At 36.0% G+C, this 23,185-nt stretch overlaps 1 protein-coding gene across 7 annotated transcripts in view; it reads right to left on the bottom strand.

Annotated features, from left to right (window-relative positions):
- Positions 1-23,185, bottom strand: part of CACNA1D (calcium voltage-gated channel subunit alpha1 D) — a 209,679-nt gene that overhangs the window by 103,183 nt on the left and 83,311 nt on the right. For all 7 annotated transcript variants that reach the window (XM_026102807.2, XM_064518903.1, XM_064518906.1 and 4 more), the window contains exons 8-9: positions 15,542-15,645; positions 2,509-2,678 (exon numbers count right to left, since the gene is read on the bottom strand). In XM_026102807.2, coding sequence (XP_025958592.2) covers positions 2,509-2,678; positions 15,542-15,645 — 274 coding nt within the window. The remainder of the gene's footprint in view (positions 1-2,508; positions 2,679-15,541; positions 15,646-23,185) is intronic.

The raw sequence follows: 23,185 nt of genomic DNA, 5'->3' as shown, positions 1-23,185 counted from the left end.
ACCCTTCCTCCTTTAGACCCTGCTGAGGGCATATTAACAAAGAAATTCCACGCAACATCTTTAAGCACATATGCACGAGCCTAGAGGCATGCTAGGAGATTGTCTATTCACTGGAAATTTCCACTCTACGTACATACATATGCTTGTGCTTGCTCAGCACCAAGAGAACGCTGGCAAATCAATAGTCTACTGTCGCAAACCAGTGAGCTTGTGCAAAGTGTATTATGAAACCTATTTATGACTCCGCCAAATCAGAACTGATTTTTGCAAGACAACTGGAAGGTACAACTTACAGTCCATTCCAGAAAGTTACATGTGCTGTGTCTGCTTTGTGCAGGAAAACAGACCTGTCTTGCCAGGAACGGATCACCAAAACTTCAGTCTCAGCTGAGGATCTAGTATACTGATGCCTTCATCCTCATTTTTTGGTTCACTTCTCTTCTTAGAACAAGATCTACAATGCTAGTAGAGCTAGGGAAGTATGACTCTCACCAGCTCTGCCAGCTTTCTGTATAGTCTCTACTGCTAGCGTAGTGCAAATCAACCAGTTGATAGTCAACATATTAGGGTGTGGAAGATGTAACTATACATTAAGGGTTCAGTAGAGTCTACTACACTGATTAAAAAGGCCTCTTCTACTATTTCTTGGTATTTCTCATGTTAATAATTTGGTTTTGATACTGGATAGTTAAAATAGAAGCAGTGATCTAAAATTTAATTATATATTTAATAATTCATATTTGTAATAATATTTTAATAATTTATATTTGTTTTAATTATATTCTCTATCCTACTGTTACTCTGAAAGTCTGCTCTAACTTACCCTAAAATAATATTTAACAACTTAGAGCCAAAAGCTGTCTCAAATTCAGCAACTATGCAAACAAGTATTTTTGATTCATGGAAGACCTACATGAATTGGAAGCTGCTCAAGGAATGCTAGGGCAAATGGTTCTATCGCAACACATTTAACAAACATGCAATATGAACAGAATGCAAGCAGCAGACTTGCAAACCAAGTCCATAAGCACCACAGGTGACAGCACGGTTGTCTAACACTTTGTCTAGTTTGGCATCAGCTAGAGCCCTGTGTAGGTTTCTAGAACAAAACCAGTTTATTCCATAAAATGTACAAGCTTTTACTTCTCAGTCTTAGGATTTTATATGGACACTCAAAATCATAGTTTATGTAGTCCTTTCAAATAAAATCAGTAGCAATAACAAAATGTAGTGAACTCCATGAGGTCTCTGGCTTTCTTGCTCTGCTCTAGATGAAAGTTCTGCTTGGGGTACGGATTTTTTTATATAGATAAAAGCTATTCCTTTTAGGGTGATATTGGCATCAACACCAACCCACAGATTATCTTCCAGCCTCTCATAAAACAAATTTCTTTCCTTCCAGTCAGTAAAACAGATTCTGCCCCTATTTATGTTGTGAACTAAAAGATTGAATTTCTGAAACTTAAAACTACTAAGGCTTTCAATAACTTAACTAGATACAATACAGAGGTAACTTTAAAAATAGCTCAGTTATCAAACCATGTAATTTTTACTAGCTTTTGAAGTTTTTATTATGCCTTGAAATCACTTTTAATTGCAATATTGACTTGTAAATTAAAGGAATATAATACTGATGTTCAGCATCTTCAACGCTCCATATTTAAACTTCTGAAAAGCATTATGATAAAATGAACAGTTTATCCCAATCAAGTAACATCACTAATGCAACAAGAACAAAAATCATGAATTATTTTGGCAAAGAAAATAATATTCTAGTTTGCCTTTGATAAACTACTTGTAGACATATTCCATAATGGTATCTATCTGGATAAGCACCATTACCAGTGCACACTACTGTCTAATAAGCAAATTAAAAGTGACAATGACATCTCTGTTGAATAAAAGTCCCAAAAGATTTCACGTATTTCACACTCAATTTATATATCTAATTAAAATGACTCCATATAGTTTTCTTGAATATCAGAAAGATAGATCCATAATGTTACTTGCTTAGTCCAAAACTCATGACAACACTATTATCACAAGCTTATATCTTGACTAGAGTTAAAAAAAATTTTTTTTTTTTTAGGCATTTTTAATTTGACTATTAGTTTTAATGCATGCACCTGTAGGCAAACATACACTCTTCTTCACCAAGGAAAGTTTAGATCTGAGATGTCATTTAGTGGCCACGTAGCTTGTAACCAATAACTTTTTGGAGAATAAGAATAAAGCTAAGTTTTTAAATCTCTATAGTGATTTATAGCATGCAATAATTTATTGTGGGCAATGATTTATACAAGGGCAACTCAGAGCAGAATTTAGTTGTAAGATTCTAAACGATCTTCCGTGACTGTAAGTACCAGTATATTAACAGATATGATTGCTCTGGTAACAAACACTTTTGCAATCTGAAAATCAGATAAGCTTCATTCTCCCCTAGTGTAATTTCCTTAAAAGCAGCCAAACTGTCCCCCATAGAAGTAATACAGAGTAAAGAACACATACTGTTCCGTTTGCCTTCTTCATCAACCTCTTCATCATTCTCAGGGTCAATGTCTTCTGCCTGTGTAATCCAATCTAAATATCCCTTCAGATCTTCTTCAAGCTGCTGCTTTTCACGTAGCTTCTGAAAGTCCCCTCGGGCTTTGGCTTTTTCTCTTTCCTTGGAAAATTCTCTATCAAATTCAGATAAAGCAGATAAAACACTGATTGTGAGACTGCCAGACATTTTGACCTAGGTCTTGACATTGCAGAATAACATACTGACATAGAAAATGAACTAAACAAACTACACAGAAGATTTGAGAGTTTGAGAACAAGACAGTGGTGCAAAGAAGCCATGGCAAATTCCTATCATATAATATCAAAACTTTCAAAGCTTTTACAATTTAATTGAAAGTCAGCCAGATTCTGGACTCTTCCCACACAATTTATATGTCAGCATTTGTTTATGTGCTCTTCCAACTGATTTTAATATCATTTTTGTCTAATGGCTATAAAGAAAAACTGACTTGTAAGAAAGTAATGAAATGAAGTAATATCAGAGAACTTATGTTGAGCACTGCTTTCAATGCAAAGGAGGTTCTGGCAGCCAGTTTTAAAAGACCTCCTTCCTCTTCCAGCCATCGTTTATTGGCCATGTCTAAAAATATCTATTTTGGGGCATGGTCCATGCAACTTCACTAAGAAGCTTTCTCTTAACTATACCATGCACAAACACCTGTGCTGGTTGAGACCTGATGTTTTGTCCTTTTCCTCTCTATGACAGAACCCCAAAATTCTGTTGCTCACAGATCAAGAGTACTAAAAAAAAACAAAAAACAAAAAAACAAACAACCTGAATGCCCTGTCTAGTTGCCCACTTCTCATGACAAATGATGTATTTGACTATCTGTATTTCACCTCTGCTGCTAACAATTTCTGAAATTTAATAGTGATTATTACATTGTGTAGAAAATGAAAAAACAGATAACCCAAGCTAACTAGTAGCTGTAAAAGAAATTACCACCCCAATAACTTCATACTGGTGAAGTTCTTTTAACTCTTTTTTTTAATTATCGTCAAAAGGAAAGACTGATAACACTGTCTAAAGTTACAGGAAATGAGCAGGCACTATGAAAATGGCCAGATGAAGTTTTTCTGCTGATTCTCTGAAATCCTTTTGCTAGTCTAAGAAGAAATCTATTAAGTCTATTAAGAAATATGCATTATTTGAAAATTTTATGACATGGAAAAATATAATTGAGCATTCATGTACACATATCTCAAACTTGTATCAGAATTCAACTCTGTGTATTAACAAATGCAGGATCTGTTTTGCTGTCATTTCACTTCACTGCTTGCTCAGTCAAAACATTTACTGGACTCTCTGACAGGGCGAGCACTGTTGCCCATTTCAAAACTTAAACATATTTAAAAGAAAATAAGAGAGAAAACAGAACTTTAAAGGAACAAATAGAGACAAAGCAGGAAGTAAATGGGTGACAAATTAAACAATCTCAAACAAATAATAAGGGACAGCTATTCAGCACTTAAGTTGGGCCAAAAACCTCAAATTTATAGCATATTTAATGAATAGGACCACTTCTTATATGTGTGAATCCTCACTGCTCAAATTGTAGCTTTTTCATTCTTATTTGAAATTTTTCACCACCAAAGCATGGCAGACAATTACTCTACAGAGTAATCCAGAGCAAGGCATTGCAAGTATTTAAAATTTGGTAGTGTCTGAGCATATCTGTCACTTGGAAAATTTCTGTTTTTACTTGGAGACAGACAAGTCTTAAAGTTGACTGCTCTCAATTTCAGGTTCTCTCCTACAATTAGCGTAGGTTGAGATTATAATAGCCTTTCTGAATGTGCACTGTTAAATGCTGAAACACATTTTCATTCTATGTAATATTCTTCTGAGAGGTAAGTAAAGCAGTACAGAGAGCTATACTATTCCATACCCTCTATTGGCAGCCTGATATCTTCCAACCGTACTCTGCAGACTGAAGTAACTTACTGGTGTGAGCCTGCTCAAAAGCCTTCCCTACAAATATCTTTTCTCTGAGAAACTGCTACTCAGATCATAACCTCCCTGATAGGCTGTTACCATATTCTTGTAGTGATATGAAAAGTTGCTTCTCCTTTTTCTTTCAGAGCAAATCTCAGTTACACTGGGTAGTTTAGAAGTATTGATTCAGTATTTAAAACTAAACTTGGTGTTACTATCCTGTCTAGCTTTCAATAGGACTGAAATTAAACCAAAAAAGGGGCTACAATAACTCCTTTTACTATGAATTTGATAACCCTTTATCTACTGTAAGCTTTCACTTAAAAACACTCCCTGATTAATATACTGCCAAGGGGAAAATTATTGAAGCACTAAAGATAATATACTCTTTCAAATGGAAGAAGATATTAGGAAATTGGGGGACTCAAAACTGTAAAGCTTTTATGAAATATTTTAACAAGGTGAACACAATTATCAATATGATGTTGCACTGCTAACAGGGTATAACAGAATAATGGAAAGTCTCATAATTTTTCAACAAAATATTTCAGTTTAGTGATAGAAATTACTCATCTGGAATAGCATACATACAATCTCTGAATTTTTTGAAATGTTCATCTTTCTTGCTGTCTTCAAGCCTGTCTTCCAAACACTAAATTTCTGCTTTGACATTAGCAAATTTAAAAATTAAGCTCTTTTTACATTCAGGATTTTTAAATGTTACATTGTAGAAGCTAATAACCTTTATGTTTCAAAAGCTAAGAGGCAGACATTACACCTTTTCCAGCTGAGGATTTAATTCAACAAAAATTAAGTTTAGCATGTGGAAAAGATGATCCTGTTTTATCTGACGGCATCTTAATGAAACTGAAGAATACCAGTGCTTACGTTGTATTTGCTACCCTTTACCTGGTATCCAAGGAGGAGGTCCTTCAAAAGGACATCCCCTTTCACAGAAATGCTTGTGACAGAAAAAGAGCTCAAGAGAACTCTGATCTATTTCATTTAAAAAAAAAAGAAAAGGGTTCATTGTTTTGGTAGAAGATGTCACAAGCCTTTAAGAAATTGTTTGCTTTATGGAATGCTAGTTTTGGACTTATCTCAGACACAGAGTATAAAGGAGACCGCCCTTTATGTTGGACTGAGGCAATACACTCTGGCTCTCTTGCCATAGGCAACATCTTTCAAAAAAACAGCTATCACGGCATACTAGAAACTCAGAAATAACACTCCTTGCTAGCTCTTACTAAGTATTTCTGTTTGGTTCAATTAAATCCTTTTGGTTTTTTTCATTAGAGTGAACGGTATGATCTGTGTGGGTAAAGTAAAATGAAAGCTGCTGTTATTATATGGACTGAAGTAAAAGAAATCATTTAAAAATTAAACAGCATGGTTGCTACTTCCAATAGCACTTTGTCCATGGCTGAACCCCCTTTTAACTTTGGCTTTTTATTAAAATAGCTGCATGCAGAGAATTAAGCACAGTTTTCTATATATGCAGCTAACTACCACCTTTCTTTTTAATACAGCAGAAAAGCCAGACATTTTCTCAGTTAAAATCCTGCAATTTATTGGTAGGGGAAGAGGCAGTCATGTTTAATTCCCACAATGCTTGTAAGTTTTACTTTTATTTTTTAAAGCTGACTTTTTGTTAGGAACTATAGCACATTGAGAAGACTGCATATTCAACCGTTGTTCACGGGAGGGAGGAATCTGGCTCTATGGTATTTTCTTCTATCACATTAACAATAAAGTTTAAACATCTCTAAGATACATGTATGTACACATTCCTTTTACTGAAGTACCATGAATGAATATATGAAAGCGGAATTAAACAGAACTGGAAATTCAACATCATTCTGTTGGCAGAACAAAAGCATTTTTTCCAAGAAACAAGCAGTTAATTGAAAAAGATGACTGTAAGGTGAGAGAGAAATGCTGGCTCTTTAGGCCTACTGACAAAGATATGTAGACAACTGCATTGGCTCTTCTCCTGGAAGCAGGAATAAGAGAGCTGCCCACGCAGCACTTTGTGGCTATGGAGAGTGTTAGCTGGGTCCAGGGCAGAAGGAAAGAGCTTTTGGCTACCTAGGCACCATAGATACTGGCAAGTTAGACTAGGGGCCTAAACTGGCTTTCCTGACCGTAATCAATCCAGTTCACAAGCTTATGAAGCCAACAGACTTAGGAATCTGTACATTAATTATGGTAAGCAGACTTAAGCTACGTAATTGTTTGGTTTCACAAATACCTACACGACAGGCTAATTTCAAAACAAGTATTTCATTCTGGTTTGATAAAATCGCCTGGATCTGGTATTCAAAAATGTACATTTGTGGTTTTTTGTTCATTGACTAAGCTGAAAAACTTAGTATTCAGAAATTCAGAATAGTATTCAAAGGACCACTGTAACTATGATAACATTCATACGGGTCTCCCCCCTGAAGCATGATTTAAAGCAGTCTTCACCGAAGTTGCTATAAACTAGAAAATACTGAGGAACCACTCTGACTTGACAAACTAGCAAATATGAAATGAAGATCTGGCCTACTGCCTGTAAAATTTCAGTTTAAAAATAAAGCTGATTTAAGTAGTTTTCAGAAAGGAGTCAACTAATATGGCTTTGTCCTAATTTCCATAACTAGAGGGAGACAATCCTACTACTGTTTCATATTTTTAAGCACAATATGCCTCAAAATTTAGACCTCTTAGGCTAGCAGGGCTAGAAAGAGTTTTTTGAAAATATGTACTTCTATAGTGTCTTATAAAGCAGACCTGTATCACTTGTATAACAACACCTTTTTTAATTTCTCTGTTTGCCTTTAGAAGTATCTTTTTTCTTCAAAATAGTCTATTGCTGGCTAGATGGAGTCAACCAAGTTTTTGCTTTCATTGCAAACGCAATCAAATCAGAAGACCCAGCCCCAGCAAGCTTAACTTTGACATAGTTAAACATGACTAAAAGTTGTAACATATGACAATATCCTGTAATTTGAGAAAAATCTTCAAATCCAGAAAGTCAGAGTTAATTGCATCTGAAGCAGGGAGGGGACATCACTAGCAAAACAAAGCATTATATGCAGGTTCACCGACAAAATCTAATCTATTCAGTGATAACTAAGTGATCATATAAAACATAAGTTTTATTTCTGTTGTCTGAAAATTGTCTCCTCGCAAAATAAGGATGTCAGTTCTCTGTTTAGGTACAACACCATCATCATCAATGGTTGTTGAGGCAGAAGCATATATATATTGCAGCAGTGAGTTCATGCTTTGAAAGTCTGGGCACTCTTTAACAGAGTGAAATAGCTCCTGCTGTAGAGCAGCACTAGCTGACAGCACTAGCTGGGAACAGCTTGATGCCACGGTGTGGAGGTAGCAGCAAAGGGGTGCCTAGTGAGACTTTATTACAGCTCTCTGGTTCTCAGACCTTAATTCAGGGGGAGGGTAATATCCACACAACAGTCCCAAAAGCTCCAATTGGTTAAATGAGAATATCTGGTGTACAGCAATGTCCCAGCTCCCTTCTCTCTGTAATTCATGGACATAACTAAGGAGACATCTACAACGGCCTCACACCAGCTGAAAATTCATCCATGCTAAAGGCTAGACATTTTTCATAAGGGAGCCTGTGCAGCAACATGAGTACTACTATATCTCCTGTGCATCACTAGGCAGTAATGACAGGAAAGTTTCCTTAGATCTCTAAGCAAAAAATTGGGACATAAATTCTTGGTTGGCCATATTACTGCCACTTCATGTCACTGCAAAACATAAGCCGATAGAGGGAGAGAGAGAATTCATCTATTAAAGCATGTAATTTACTGTGCACAGGGTCTGCTGCTGGAAGGTTATGCTCACACTGTATGTAGAACCATCATCCAGACATCCTAGATTCATTTATTCAGAGTAACATAACGCTGAAAATGTACTCAGATGAATACATTATTGATCACCAGATGTACAGAAGAGGTTTCACATAGTAGTAACCATACCAGCCAACAAGTTAGCAGAATCAAATGCAAGTTCTCCAACCACTTGAACTGTAGTGTGTACCACAGAGATGTTGTATAGAGGCACACAAAGTAATACTGCATCTTTAATTACTGGAGATTTATATACATCATTGTTACCTCTTCTATTAGAAGGAATTAAAAAAAAAATCACAGGCTGAACACCACTGAATTATTTCTACAGCAAAGCCATTGATTCTAGCAGAAATTTTGCTTGCACAAGGAAGACCAGGTTCTTGATGAGGAAATGCGAACTGTTATTACCTAGCTTCAGTTACTTCTATATGATTGGTTAACAATCAACAAAATGTATATTGTACAGCTCCAGCACAAACTCTGTGGCAGAGTCTGTATAGCATTACTGTGCCACAGGGTGCACATGAAGGCAATGGAATCATCTGGGGAAACAGCATGATGTGGGAACAGTTTGACCAGGGTGGTAACAGAGCAACAAAACAGAGATCTAATGTTTCAGACTGTAATCATACCTTCACACTAAGATGGACTGATTAGAGACCTGTTTGACTTAAGACACTGGACTTAGAGAAAGAACAAGCAGTTTTCAGGGCAAGACTATACCCCATATACCTCCAACCCTACCACCGTGATGGGCACTTGTCAACTAAGTTGTGGAAATTGATGTGGTTTGTTACCTGCCAGGAGCTCATCAGCACCTCACAGGACCAATCCCTCAGAAACCTTAGTGCAATGAGTACAAACAGGACATGAAATAAAATCAGTTCCCTTCAAGCTCTTACTAGAGAGCATTGAAATACTGCCATTGAGTTGAGTCATCTCTGTTAAGAGGAGTACTGTTGCATACAGTCAAAAGTGTTTTCCCAATTATTTGTCAGTATATTTGATTCAGCAAGGATACTATTTCCTTTTCTCATGTCTGTGTGTGTGTTTGAGTTTTATTTTTACCAGCCACAAAACAATCAAAAGAACCTGCTTTAGATCATAACCTGCTGAGTTCTACAGCTGAATTCCATTTCCTCTTTTTCAATGTATACTCTGTTTATTCATGTGAGGTAGTTAGTTTTTTTTTTTTTTTGACTAAGCCTTTCCTCACTTGCAAAAAAGGAATGCTGTCAAAACATGTTCATTTCCTTCTTGCTGAAAGACTACAGATGACAGTTCACTGCCATTTTCTATTTTGTGCGGCATTATTTAAATGTCTTTTTCTACAATTTTTTTCATGTATACTATAGACAACAGTTCTTAGGTATATAAGCTTACCTGTGCTAATATATTTTACATTACATTGATGGATATTGTTGGTGAGATTAGCATGGATGAGTATGTGCTCTCAGCTTTTAGATTCATTACATATGTATACTGCAAATAATATTGTGAGAATGAAATGGAAAAATTAACATTCTCTTAGTAACCAACAAGACTTATATGTAGGAGGATGTATATAAGGACATGTCAAGGCTTATGCTTTGGTGTCCTTTAGCAAGGAAGTAGATTCAACTTACAGAGATTTATTAAAGCATGTTTGAAAGATCTTATTTGCTCCCATGGCTACCTGAAGTAGTATTAATGCTTTCAGCAGAAAATGCTGTCAGTGGAAACCAGCCTCTAATGATAAGGACTATCTTGAGGAATAGATTATCATGCATCATTAAAGGCATGTCTCTTGATAAGTAAGTTATGAAGTTTTATCATTTATTATTTTCTCTGTTCACAGTAAGACAGTTTAATGCATACTGAATTACTGATTCATTTATTTTAACTTTCAAAACACTTTAAAAGGTACTTTCAAGGTTGGTGACTATTTCTGAATTCCTGTCCCTTACTTTTTAGGGATAACCTCTAACTTTCTAATTTCTAAGCTAACTTCCTAAGTTAATTCAGCTGACCATCCTTTGTACTGATGGTGATGACACACACTGATCTTTTATCTTGGCATATTTTGAGACCTGCTGTCAGGTCCCAGTTTCTGTTCCCAGTATTTTGGGAGCTTGGAGAATATAGGTCCAGTACATGCCTGGCAGACAAGCACTGGAGCAGGTTGCCCAGAGAGGTTGTGGAGTCTCCACCCTTGGAGATAATTCAAAACCAGAGTGGACATACTCCTGGGCACCTTCTCTAGGTGACCGTGCTTGACCATGGTGGGGGTTGACTAGATGATCTCCAGAGGCTCTTTCCAACCCCAACTATTCTATTTGTGATCAGCTAACAGTTACAGGTGTCCAGCTAGATTTCTAAGGAATACACGAATATACTGTGCTAAAAGAAATTGCTAACATGGATGTTTCGGATCACATTTCCAAATACACTTCTGGAACTGGATCTAGAGCCAGTTTTTTCTGGTGTGTTTAGGGAAGAGTTGTCACCTCTGTTCTCAGCCCAGAGGTGCAGCCTTCTCCAGAACTCTCTGTTAAAGTTGGACCAAGAGCCATCACTACAGCCCTTTCCGAGAGCCGTATCTAGAGTCATTTCTGGAGCCCCTTCCTGGAGCTGGATCTTAGGTCAAATTTCCAGCCAATTCTAAGAGCCCTTTCCCAGAGCTGGACTACAGCAAATTCTTGAGCCATTTTTTTGATGTGGATCTAGAGTTGATTGCTCAGTCACTTTTTGGAGATGGATCTAGAGCGCTCTCTCAAGCCCTTTCCTATAGCCATTTCTGGAGCTCCTTTTATAAAGGCCTTTTCTAGAACTGTATCCAGACCCTTTCTGGGTGACTATCTCCAGAGCCCTTTCAGTAGAGCTGCAACTAGAGCCATTTCTGGAGATAGGCCCCATGTCTGGAGCTGAATCTAGAGTATCTCTAGAGCCCACTCCTTCACCCTTGAGTCTATAGAGACTATAGTCAATTCAACAGACTGTTTCTAGAGACCATTTTCCAGAGGTTCTTTTTTCCTTTTTCCAGAACTGTGTCCAGAGCCAGTAATGAACATCCATTTTCTAGATGCCTTCCTCCTCTAGAGCAGTACTGATCACATTTTTTGGACCCCCTCCCCCAATTATTTTTCCCGTAGAGCTGGTCTAGAGCTCTCTAGCAATTCCTTTCTAGAGCTGGATCTAGAGAACATTCCCAGCATGCACGTCTAGAGCTAGGTGTAGCACAGTTCCTAAAGACCATTCCTGGAGCTGGGTCTGGAACCAGTTCTGGTGCTTTTCCTAAATCTGGCTCTGCAGCCATTTCTGGAGCTTGATCTAGAGCTCAAGCTGGTTCTGGAGGCGTTTCTAGAGCCCAAGCTGGAGTCTTTTTCTAGACTTCCTTTTTCTGCAGAGTACTGCAAACTGAGCTGGCTTTTCACTTTAGAATTCACTTTGAGAATGACATGAATACCACCAGTGTTTAATACAGAAATTAAAAAAAATGAGTATTTTGAATAAGGTGAATTACTGAAAAACAGTTTATACTGATATAACCTCAAGCCCATGAATTCTATCCATCCTTGTTATTCAAGGGAATATTCAGAAAAAAAATCCTGTCAGTTTTCGTCTAAAATTAAAATATTTACTAGATACAATTCCAGACACACATTATTTCTCTGTTACTTTACACATCTGCTATTAAAAATATGAACTTAATTTTTATGAATGTCTCCCTAAGCAGACAAAACTGACATGGATCACCAGGAAATACTCACCTTCAGAAAGGGCTAAATAAAAGATCTCCCAAATCATCAGTGCAATATAAAATACAGCAACCATGCAATGCACAAGAGGCAGTACAGAAATACAAAGGGGCAGATGGTCACAGCGTAACAAAGGAGTTCAAAAATAATGAATATTTTAAAACAGCAAACAGATCAAAACAGCAGACAGATTTAAACATACACAGCATAACTTGACATTACAAGAAATATTACTGTCATAGGGAAAAGGTGCATTAAGTATTCAGATTCCACTTCCAAAATCCGTATGCACAGACATGCTTTTCAAGCCAGTTGGCATAATTTTTGCCTTCTTAGACTTCAATTTGTTTAGTAAAATTTGACTTTCCTTGTAGACTTATCATAAACCAAATTTCATGATATGACTTGAAGAGCGTAAAATGTAAAAGCTAACAACTTTTAAATAAGAACAAAGAATGCATGTGTTACACATTCTATGCACGGCTCAGAACTGAAAAAAAATAGCTTCATGATAATTAATACTAACACATTCACAAGATTTTACTAGTACAAATTTTTACATGTAGAATTTAGACAGGTAGGCCTAAACAGAAATCATGTGGAAAATCTTTAGAATTTATATATAAAGGCATTCAGTGATCAAAATAAATCAGTGTAACAGCATTCCATACTGGCCATACCCTGTCAGAGTTTCAAACAAGTGTGCCAGGACATTTTCTTTGCTTATGTACCAAACATTAGTTTGGTATAATAGGTGTCTTATAGGAATATTATCTTTTTCTTTCTTTTACCTGCTCAGTTTCACTCACTGGTGATATTTATCACCAATGATTCAGTTTCAGTTTACTTGTATCATTTTCCTTCAACATGGAAATCACAAACAACTGGAGTATTGGGAAGGTTCTTTCACGTGTTCCGGGAAAACACCGATTCAAGCATTCCATCAAGCATTCTAAGTGCTAAAATGACACTGCAGTTACATGACACCGTGGCAGAAGGTGAATTTCAGGACAGTTCACATGATACTTGCCACTGCCTTTTGAGTTTGCTGGAAATTGATGGCAGGTGGGCAAGGACTCAGAACAGCAATGGATCTGAGCTTAAGAATCAAGCAATACTTGGAAATCAGTGGTCATTTCTCGTCTGTAGAATGGAATCCAAGGATAAGTAAACACCTTTTCCTCTGCATTGTAACAGTGGCTGTAGAACAACTCCATATTTCAACAAACTTTCCTCAAAACTGGCTCATCACAACAGAAGCAAGGGAAAGTTCTTGAAATAGTACCAACACTGATGCCCTAAAATACACATTCAAGACCCATTAAATATAATGCAATTGCAAAGGAATGCAGTCAAAAATGTTCTACTGTAATTTGTCTGTTTTACCCAGCAAATTTTTAACAGCTCTTAAAAAATATTTGATTAAAAAACAGACACCATGCAGTCAAAACATATAACTAATGTATTATAATGTTGTGAACCCTTATAAAATATTTTAAATGTATTAAATATAAAGCTCAGCTGTGAGGATCTCTAAGTTTCCAAGGCTTCACTGGAGGAAATGAATGTGTGCATCAAAACACCATATCTGGAATTACTTTCCCCACAAATTTTTAAACAATTCAAAAAACCCGCAACCAAAAACTATTAATTTGAGTCAAGCAAGGAAAAAGAGGAATATTTTAATTAACTTTTCCCACACCTTCACAACAGGAAGAAAACCAATTGCTGCCTATGACCTTCTTACGAGCCAGGGAAAGGAACTGTGAAAATCTAACTCTCTAATGACTTCACTGGAACTATGACTATATTAGGTGACAGGATCAAACCTACAGGGATAAACCAGACAGCAACTAGCCTCATTTATCTTTCTTTCCTTTTTTTCCATTTGTCCAGTAAAGTGTTTGTCCAGTTGCAGACATGAAAACTAGGCCCTTAGTTTTGCAACAATTTGCACATTTGTCCCTGAATAAAACAAAGCTAATATGACCGTATAAATAGGCCTTTAGAGGGTGGGTAATGGTTTCAGAAGGAAGAGATTAAAACCACGAATCAGCAGCGTGTTCTTAGCACACTCTCTCTTTGCTTTTAAACATCCTATTTGTAAAGTAATTCTGACAGTAGTGTAACCACGGACCATGTTTTCCCTAGTTTCCTATGTGTAACAATATTCTGTCAAAGATAAATGACTTGTGATTTTAAAAAAACACATAAAACCACTTACTAGATAAAAATGCTCTTGTAATATAGTTATCAGCACTCGGAAATTTTATTTCTGATTGCCTGATTCCCATGAACAGAATAAGGCATTGTAACACCTTTCAAATCTAATCCAAAACAGGACAAAGTCATGAACAGAGCTGTGCATGCAATCAGCAGTCTGATGACACCATCAGCTGTAAGGCTGCTTTCACTGCAAGCAAGAGAGGTTTTTCTGTTGGCTGCAAAGATGGCACAGCTAGTCTAAGGTTGCCACAGCAATATCAAATGTTGTTTAACTCATACCTAATACATAAAACTATAATGCACATAATTTCTGTTAAGGACTCAAATGCTTGCAGGATCTTTTCTTATTTTTCAGAAAATACCTTTACCACAAGCTGGAGTTTCCCAAGCTAAGTACCCCAAGTGGACTGGAAACCAGGAAACGACAAAGTAAACAACCCCCTTTCTGAGGTTGTGACTATGTAAAAAGAAAAGCTTGCAAATTGTTGCCATAAGTTATAGTTCTAAACTCCATTATACAGCTACAGCTGACATCAGTTCTTGGCCAGAGTCTGGAGTACACAAACCAACAAACTGCCATGACAACCTCTGCCACTGAAAAGCATATTACATTGTTACTTGATTATTGATAAATATATCAGCTTGCTAGTGCAAGTTGTCCTAGCTCCCATTTTAAACAATGGGAGCTAACAGTACACAGCTCAGCAGCACAGGAAGCACTATACATTTTGTATCATAGTAACCCAGTCAGACTCTTTCTGTAAGACAGGTCTTGAAACACTCATTAAAAATATTTTGATACATGACTGGTAAATACAAATAACGCTTTGCTTGGTTTATGTACGTTTGAACAACAGCGTAAGTTGGGCTTTCAGAAAAGGATGCTCATCTATAACTAAAGTGGGGAAATGTTTGTACAGGTGCCATCCATCTCTCAATGTGTGCATTATGTTTCTCCCTGCTGGAATATTATACAATGAGAAGATTAGTGCCTCATTTAATGAATATTTTTTGGCAAGCATGGTGAATGTGATGTCAGACAGATACAGGCACTAGGATCACACAGTTCAGTCAAAAGAGCAAACATTGGTAAGATGACATAAGAATCTCCAGTGCATGCAAAAAAGCCATCACTGAGAAGCTTGAGTAAATGCAGAGGCCGTCTTACAAGTAGCAATAGCATACACAACGTTAACTCAACTGCTTACCCACTAAGTACACCAAGAACCAGGTTAAGTACGAAAAATGAGCCAAGGATGATAAGACTAACAAAATAGATCCATGGCCATTCACATCCTATTGCATCATTTACCTGTAAAATGTAAGGAAATAAGTTATGATTCAATCATTCATTAAACAGCAGAGTCCTTTTTTGCAGCTGCCAGATCACGTAGGTTTCAACGTTGAAACTTTTGGCTTACTTCATTCTTAAAATCAATGAACTTTCACTTAATTTCGTTACTTACCCAGACTAAATTGCAGATATGATGCCTTATAACAGAAGATATGAATTAAAATAAAATATATAAGTAAGTACAGCAGGATTATTTGTCCTTTTTATAATTTTGCCACAAGTATGGACATGAAGAACATAAACTGGGATGTTTAAACTCTGATTTTGGTATTTGTATGTTATTTTTATGAAAGCTACAGAAAACTGTTTCTGTTCTAATTATAGCAGAAGGAAAAAAAGTTTTAAGAAATGTCATCACAACTGAAGTCTCACCTGTATAAGATAACCTGTGTGTTCATGGCAACTGAATTCAGGACTCTGCCTTCATGATGAAAAAGGTGTATGCTTACCCGCTCAATACACCAAGAACAAGATTTAGTACGAAAAATGACCCAAAGATGACGAGACTGACAAAATACACCCATGGCAATTCAAATCCCATAGCATCATTCATCTGCAAGAAATAAGATGATCTTATAGAGTAGATCACTATAGTAAGAGCAATGAAGAGTCAGAGAAAAAGAATTAAATCATTCAGGTGAGACAGCTTTCTATGCATTCCTTCAGGAGTCAAAGAACAATAATATAGGAAAAGGCACTGACCACATTCACTTTGCATTCCTAATACATGCTCTAAAAGAAAAAACTGAGTGAACTTAGCATTCAGATTAAAAATGTGTAGTCAAACATATAAATGGGGCACAGCAACAATTTTGATTTTTAAGTCCTAGTACAAGAACTGAATCTGAAATTTAGCTTGTTAATTAAGTAAAAATGATGCTTACAAAGTATATCATATACATCTTAGCTATATGAATGATCCTCTGAGAAAAGTGACAGAAACATCTCAACAGTACAAGTAATATTTTTTTCTGTATCAAAAACTTCAATAATTTTTTCCTGAAATACCTAAATCTGGGTGTAAGCAGATATTTTAAATTAACTGAAAAAGAAATAAATGAGAATGCATTTGTGTAAAAACATGAACACAGTTTTTTGAAAATGAAAAACTGAAATTGGTTTTTATAAACATAGTGGAAACATGGAAATATTGCAGAAACTTTCTGAACCAAAGTTATACCAAGATCAAGTTTAAATGAAGTTGTCACTGACATATTTTACATAAGGTTCAAGTGTGTGAACTTTAAATATGCTATTTATAGGCTCACACAACTTTTTCTACAAAGACATTTTCCACTATCAATTCTTAGCAAGCTCATTACACCCATCAGAAGATGGATTCAAGAAACATATACATGGAAATCTAAAAAGCCCTATTCAGAAAAAAAGAAAAAAAAAAAAAGAGAAATATTTTGAAACCACAGGAAACTGTTTGTATGTGAACCATTCAGGTACAAAAAGACATTTCAGTAAGTTACCAAAGTCACATCTGACTTGGAACTTCTTGGACCATTTCTCTTATGAAAGGGGAATTATTTTGGCTTTTCTGATTATACTGGCAAGTTGGCAATAGGTTCTTCTAAAGCTGTTTTTTAGCCAGAAAAATTCAGCAGACTTAAAAATATGGTGAGGATTACAGACTGGATGTATTGTTGCAAAACAATGTTTAGACAAAGTTTTTCCTCTTCTGTGAATGTCACTGTACGTCTAGTATGTTGCATCTGAAATTTGCCATAAGACTTTGAGTTTTGTTGACAGTCAGGTCGAGTTTGACTCCTGTCCTTAACATCTCTGTTAGAACACACAGTCCCACTTTAAACATGCGAGCAAAACTTTGACAAACAATACTTCTCATTTTATTTATTTTTTTTAAATGTATCTTAGTCTCTGGTTCTGCCAAGTGGTACTACATGTGGTTAGATGTAAGCACATGCATTAAGTCTTTGCAGGTTAAGGCCCATAGATACTTTCCTTCAACGGTGAGCTGCAATTACACCATTTTATACTAATTAAAGTAAACTAAAATTTCCAAGCAACTAGAAATGATTCTGCTACATACCTTCTTCATGTACCTTTTAAAATAATCTCTCTAGATATCATGTTACAATGCTTTAGTAATTTAGCTGAGGTATTGAAAAGTAATTTACAGTTTTTACTAGGCTTGCTAGAAAAAAAAAGACAGAAAACCGTAAAGATATATTTGATTTGGATTTTTTTCCACTCTTAATTTCAATAAAATTGTATTTTGGAGAAATTAAAGAGGAGAAGGGCTACAGCCATTCAGAAAGGTGAGGATCATTGCCTTCAATTTGAAAGGACTTCAAGTTTCCACAATCCGACCCTACAACAGAACTTTCATGTGAAAAATAAGGTCTTTCTTAACACTGCCATTACATTACCTTTGTAACTTAGTAACTGGCTTTACTTAAGCTCAGTTTCCTGTGCAATAATTTTAGCAATATTTAGCATGTGAGGTGCCTATGCCAAGGAGAAAGAATTATTTCTCTTTATCATCCATTTTCCTGCTCTAAATCATCTCGAAAAAAACCTGAAAGATGAATCATGGAAATTTTGCTTTGAGGGGAAAAACAAAGTTTTGAGAAAAAAGAGCTCTGAGAGTTACTGCAACCCAACTTGATACATGGTGCATAATATATGAAAAAAACCCTTTTGCTTTTATGCAGTTTGATTTTTTTTTTAGCTCCATGCTATAGGGCTAATCTAACTAGGACTAATGCTCTGCGATGTGAAAATTAGAAACTGTAGCTAACCAGTGCTAGAAGAAGTGTTTTGGTTTTGGCAGATGATGAACTAATTCAAAGGCATTGCTAACTTGGGAACCCTTAATCCAGTAGAACATCTTGGCAGTAACTAAGACTGAATTTCTGAAAGCAACAGCCTGAAACTGCTTCAGCTTAAGATTTTTACCACTTCAATCTAGATACTTAAACTTTATTCAAGTAATGCATTGTACCTTCTATTCATGAATTAATATTTTTATTACAGTAATACCAGAGAGGTGACAGAATAAAGAAGTCATATCCATTTGGAAAACTTTACTGCTCATTTCATGGATGTCAAGTGGCATTTTCCATAAATTTCAATTACAGAAAGATTAAGAGAGTCAATTTGCCTTCTGATTGAAGACGGAAGCAGAGCTTAGTTAGTATATGAGCACAAAAAATAATCTCCATCCTCAGAAATGAGGCATTTCAGTTGAAAAGATTAAAGCTAACTTCTCATCTGAAGTGCAGAATAAGGAGTTAAACAGACACAAGGTCTAGATCTATTGGGAGTTGCAACTAAAAATCATAAAACAATAAAACTCCTTAAACTATGCTATAAATAAAACTAGGAAATCTAGGCAATACGAGGTCTCAAATCCTCAAATAAAAAGCCTTGCAAAACTCCCACCACCTGTGGCTCATTGATGTACTATACCTCTAGTTTGTCCATCATGTCATCCAGATGGTGGACTGGATGATGGATTAGATGATATGCAAGGCAAAGTAACTATTTTTCATATCACGTAATTTTGTTAATTAGTGGCTAGTCCCCCAGTAGGTAGATGTGTACTAATCAGGTGTTTAACAGCATTCATTCTAGAGAGATGCTACTTCTGGCTACAGCCTGGCATTTTCATTACTTTTACATAGACTTTTAATTACAGTTTTTGTGTTGTACATTTAAACAGCTTTGAAAAGAATTCTGAATTGAACTTTGAAGCTCTTCCTGTCCCTTTCATGAAGCACACAGCAACTGACAGATCTAAAGTCCTTGTAAAAGGATCCACCTGTTGACAATCCTAGATTTGCAGAAAAGTTACTCTGGGTAAATTAAATTGGTAGAGAAGAAATAATCTCCTTTGCATATCTGACACACTATATTTACAGGCATATATCTGTGAGTGTATTTTTGTAGTCCGGAAAAGTTATCTTGAGCTGATTGGCCAAATTTGATACAATCTGAATCTGTCTTATCTGGAATTTGGGGTGAATTATCTGCTAGTTGTGCTTCAGATAGAGTGAACTGTCCTGCAATGCAGTGTAGATGATCAGAGATCAAGATTCTGAAGTGAAACAGGGAGCAAGCCAAATTTACAGCACACAGTCATTAATATTACACAGCAGCAGATTTAATTATTATAAAAATCGCATTTACCCTTACTGTGAGTACAATTCCCATGTGTGATTGCATGAGAATCACAATACAGATCAAGGCCTTACTTTGTCAGACATATGGTATTGGTTTACTGCAGATTGTTGCAAACTCTTTGAATGTATTAATTAATCTAATCCCTAGCTCGGGATGATGATAAAGCAATACAACAACACTTATAATTCTGCATTTGTACTATTACATATATAAAGCACGAATGCATAAATGCATTATGCATTTTTGATTATTTTCCACAATTTTTCAAACTCACTTAAAGTTTGTACTTTCCTTAGTTTTTGATTTTACCTTCCTCCTTTTATAACATTTTAATGGACACAAAATTGGTGGGCTTATTCATCTTTACCTAGAACATCCCTGCTAACATCTTAAAGTGATTAAGAATTACAAACTCAGTCTCTTGAAGGGCATAAGAGTCCTTCAGAAATCAGTGTTTCATGAAAGGGGAACAATCCTGCATTTTTTTGGAAGCATGCACCATAGGTGCACAAGCCCTTAGATCACCAACTGTCCATTTTATTCATTTTAGAACATACCATGCGGCTTTCCGAAGTCTGCTAGCTTCAAAGGTTGTGTCCTGATATACTCTTGGCTGAAGTGGAGTTAACTTAAAGCTGGCTTAAAAGGGGCTGTACGTGAAACATAGCAGCCTCCAGACTGGATTGTAAAAACATGTATTTTTATCTTCAATCTTCTCTGGGTTCTGGAGTTACAGCATAATTTCCCTGGCTTCCTCATGGTTGGCCAGACTCCTCTATTATTCTGTTGACATAGAGGCATGCCGAGATGTGCACTAGTGCGGTGTAAACTCTTGGACCATTGCTCTGTTAAGCATTTTAGTTCATCAGCAATTAGCAAATCAGAATTCTATGGCTGGGACATTAAGGGTGGCTAAAGAGAAATATACCCCTTGGTGAAGTGAAAAATTTCTACAATAACTAAAGCGCCTCATAATTAGTCAGTTCTAAACTTGGCCCCCCATCATTAGTATAGGGAACTTTACATGTAAAGTTTCATATAATACACATATAGGTGACCCCTTCAAGTTTAAATTTCATCTTGTAAGAAATGGCTTTGGTTTCATTAATTTGCTTTTATCTATCCAAACACATCTCAGTTTCTATCTTCTGCCATTTTTAACTACTGTTAACTACTAAGGCATATAACTTAGTCACTTAATAATCATTTATTCTTCAAAGCTAATGGCTTAGAATTACGTTTTTTTCTAATATTGATTAGAAATAAGTTTAGACAAAGGCCTTATTTTTTCATTCAGATGCATTTTTAGTACTTAATGCTATTTTAGTTAGCGTAGGTGTTATTTAAACATTCAGTTTACTATCTTTGGCTAGAAAAAAAAATTCAAGCAATTTTTACAAGGAAAGCCTAGACATCAACGATGATTGTTCAACAAGAAATTATTTTCTTATTTCCAGATAGCTATCCCAGGTTGGATCATTCTGGCCTCATCCTCCAATGGTGGCAGAACAGACATACACTACCACAGTGAAATGCAGAGTACTGCCTCTGCAACACAGTAACCACCCAGAGATGTTTCCCTACTGAATTATTTGAAGTAAAGCTATTACTCTACCAGCTATAACAGATCTGGAGTGTATGATTCCTTCATTGATTGCAGCATGTTAATTTGGGAATTACCTATTCTGCATAAGAAACTTATAAAATCCTCATACTGATATGGTTTGCTAAATTTCAGGGGAAAGAAAAAAAAACCACACACTTTAATTATTGAAGTGAAGGAGCTAATATGATGAACAATGTGTTTATTTTCTAATATTTAGTAATAATGTATTAAAATGCACAGCGTAACAGTATCTGCTTTTGCAGTATTTAAAGTATCTTTTTTTCCTTTTTAAAATCTGTTATGCCAGTTAATTCCATATGGCATTATGTAACAATTTCATGTAGTTAATATTTCCAGTTTATTTAGGTACATGAAAAATGCAAGCATAATATTGAGAATTATTTGGATTGATGGTGTGTAACTGTCACCTTAATTCAGGTAGATGTGCAAACAAAAATCCAATAGCCAAGTTAGATCTCAATTTATCTGATAATCAGTGTTATACTGGGACATCCTGGGAATCAGGATGATTTTCAAGTGATTATTTGCTTTTTGTGGAAGTTTTTAGAGGAAAGTATAAATATTCAATGGGTGTTCTCAGCAGCTACCTGAAGTCTACCCTACTTCTAATCCAGTTTTTGTCCATTTTATTTAAACTTTCTGGGGGAAGTAATATGTTCTCTTGAGTATTTGCAATGCTCTATGACAAGGAATTAGTTCCATGCTTTGAATGCAGTATAGGTCAGCAGTCAGCTAGAACTGGGATACTCGATATCTTGTCAAAGTAAATCAGGTTCAATTCATGGGGAAGATATTTTTCCCTTTGAGGTAGTTTAAAACCCTCTCAGGTAGGCTCTCTGTTCTAAGATGCTCATTTTAAAAAATTACATTATATGATCATCCCTTGTAATGTTAATTCAGACTTTTTATGTCTATTTTATGTCTAGTCCCTGGCTTGGCAGCTCTCTCTTCAGGTCCTTTTGTCTCTGTCTGTAGTTTCTAATTTATTGGTAACCTACTTATTGTCTCTTTACAATCTAAACTTCGCTGATTCTGAGCTTTTCATATCTAAAGGCCCCCCTCCCAAAAAAAAGTAGTTTAGTCCAAATCATTACCTAGAAGGCAGGTTTTTTTAAACTACATTTTTACATGAAAGTGAATTCAAGTGATTAACACTCAAAATTCAAAAAATCATGTCTGCAAATTCATGGCTCTTAAGGGTGATTTATGCAATATATTAATATTGTCATGCACAATTTCTACCACTCTCTCCAGCTGGATCTCATGTGTTAAATTTCTGGCTATTTAGTCATCAAAGGCTAGAAGTGCAGTGCAGCCAGCACAGCAATGCCTTTGGGGATGAACTGCCTTGTTTCACTCAAGAGACTCCCTTAGATGACCTGTGAGTGGCGTTGAATGACACCAAGAGAATAGTTTTAAGCTATCCTGAGTATATAAAAGGCAAATCAAGGCAGAAATCAAGATTTTGTAAGATTTTTCTAGCATATTCCCTCAAAAATTTTAAATGTTGCTTATTGAACATTTGCAGCTAACATACACAGGAGCAAAATGCTGTCAAGCATCCTTTGATTTTCTCAGAATACAAGCTGAAATTCATTGCTGACGAGCATTGTTTGGATTCGATAACAAGCCTTCCCTTTCTGCAGGGAACTGATAAAACCCTGCTTTTTTATTATTGTATTTTCTTTTTCACGTCTAGGCTTACGTGGGAGTTAT

The sequence above is a fragment of the Dromaius novaehollandiae genome, chromosome 12 (assembly GCF_036370855.1).
Source record: "Dromaius novaehollandiae isolate bDroNov1 chromosome 12, bDroNov1.hap1, whole genome shotgun sequence".
Classification (NCBI taxonomy): Eukaryota; Metazoa; Chordata; class Aves; order Casuariiformes; family Dromaiidae; genus Dromaius; species Dromaius novaehollandiae.
Note: the sequence above shows the minus strand (reverse complement) of the source record. Positions and strands in the feature narration are given on the sequence as shown.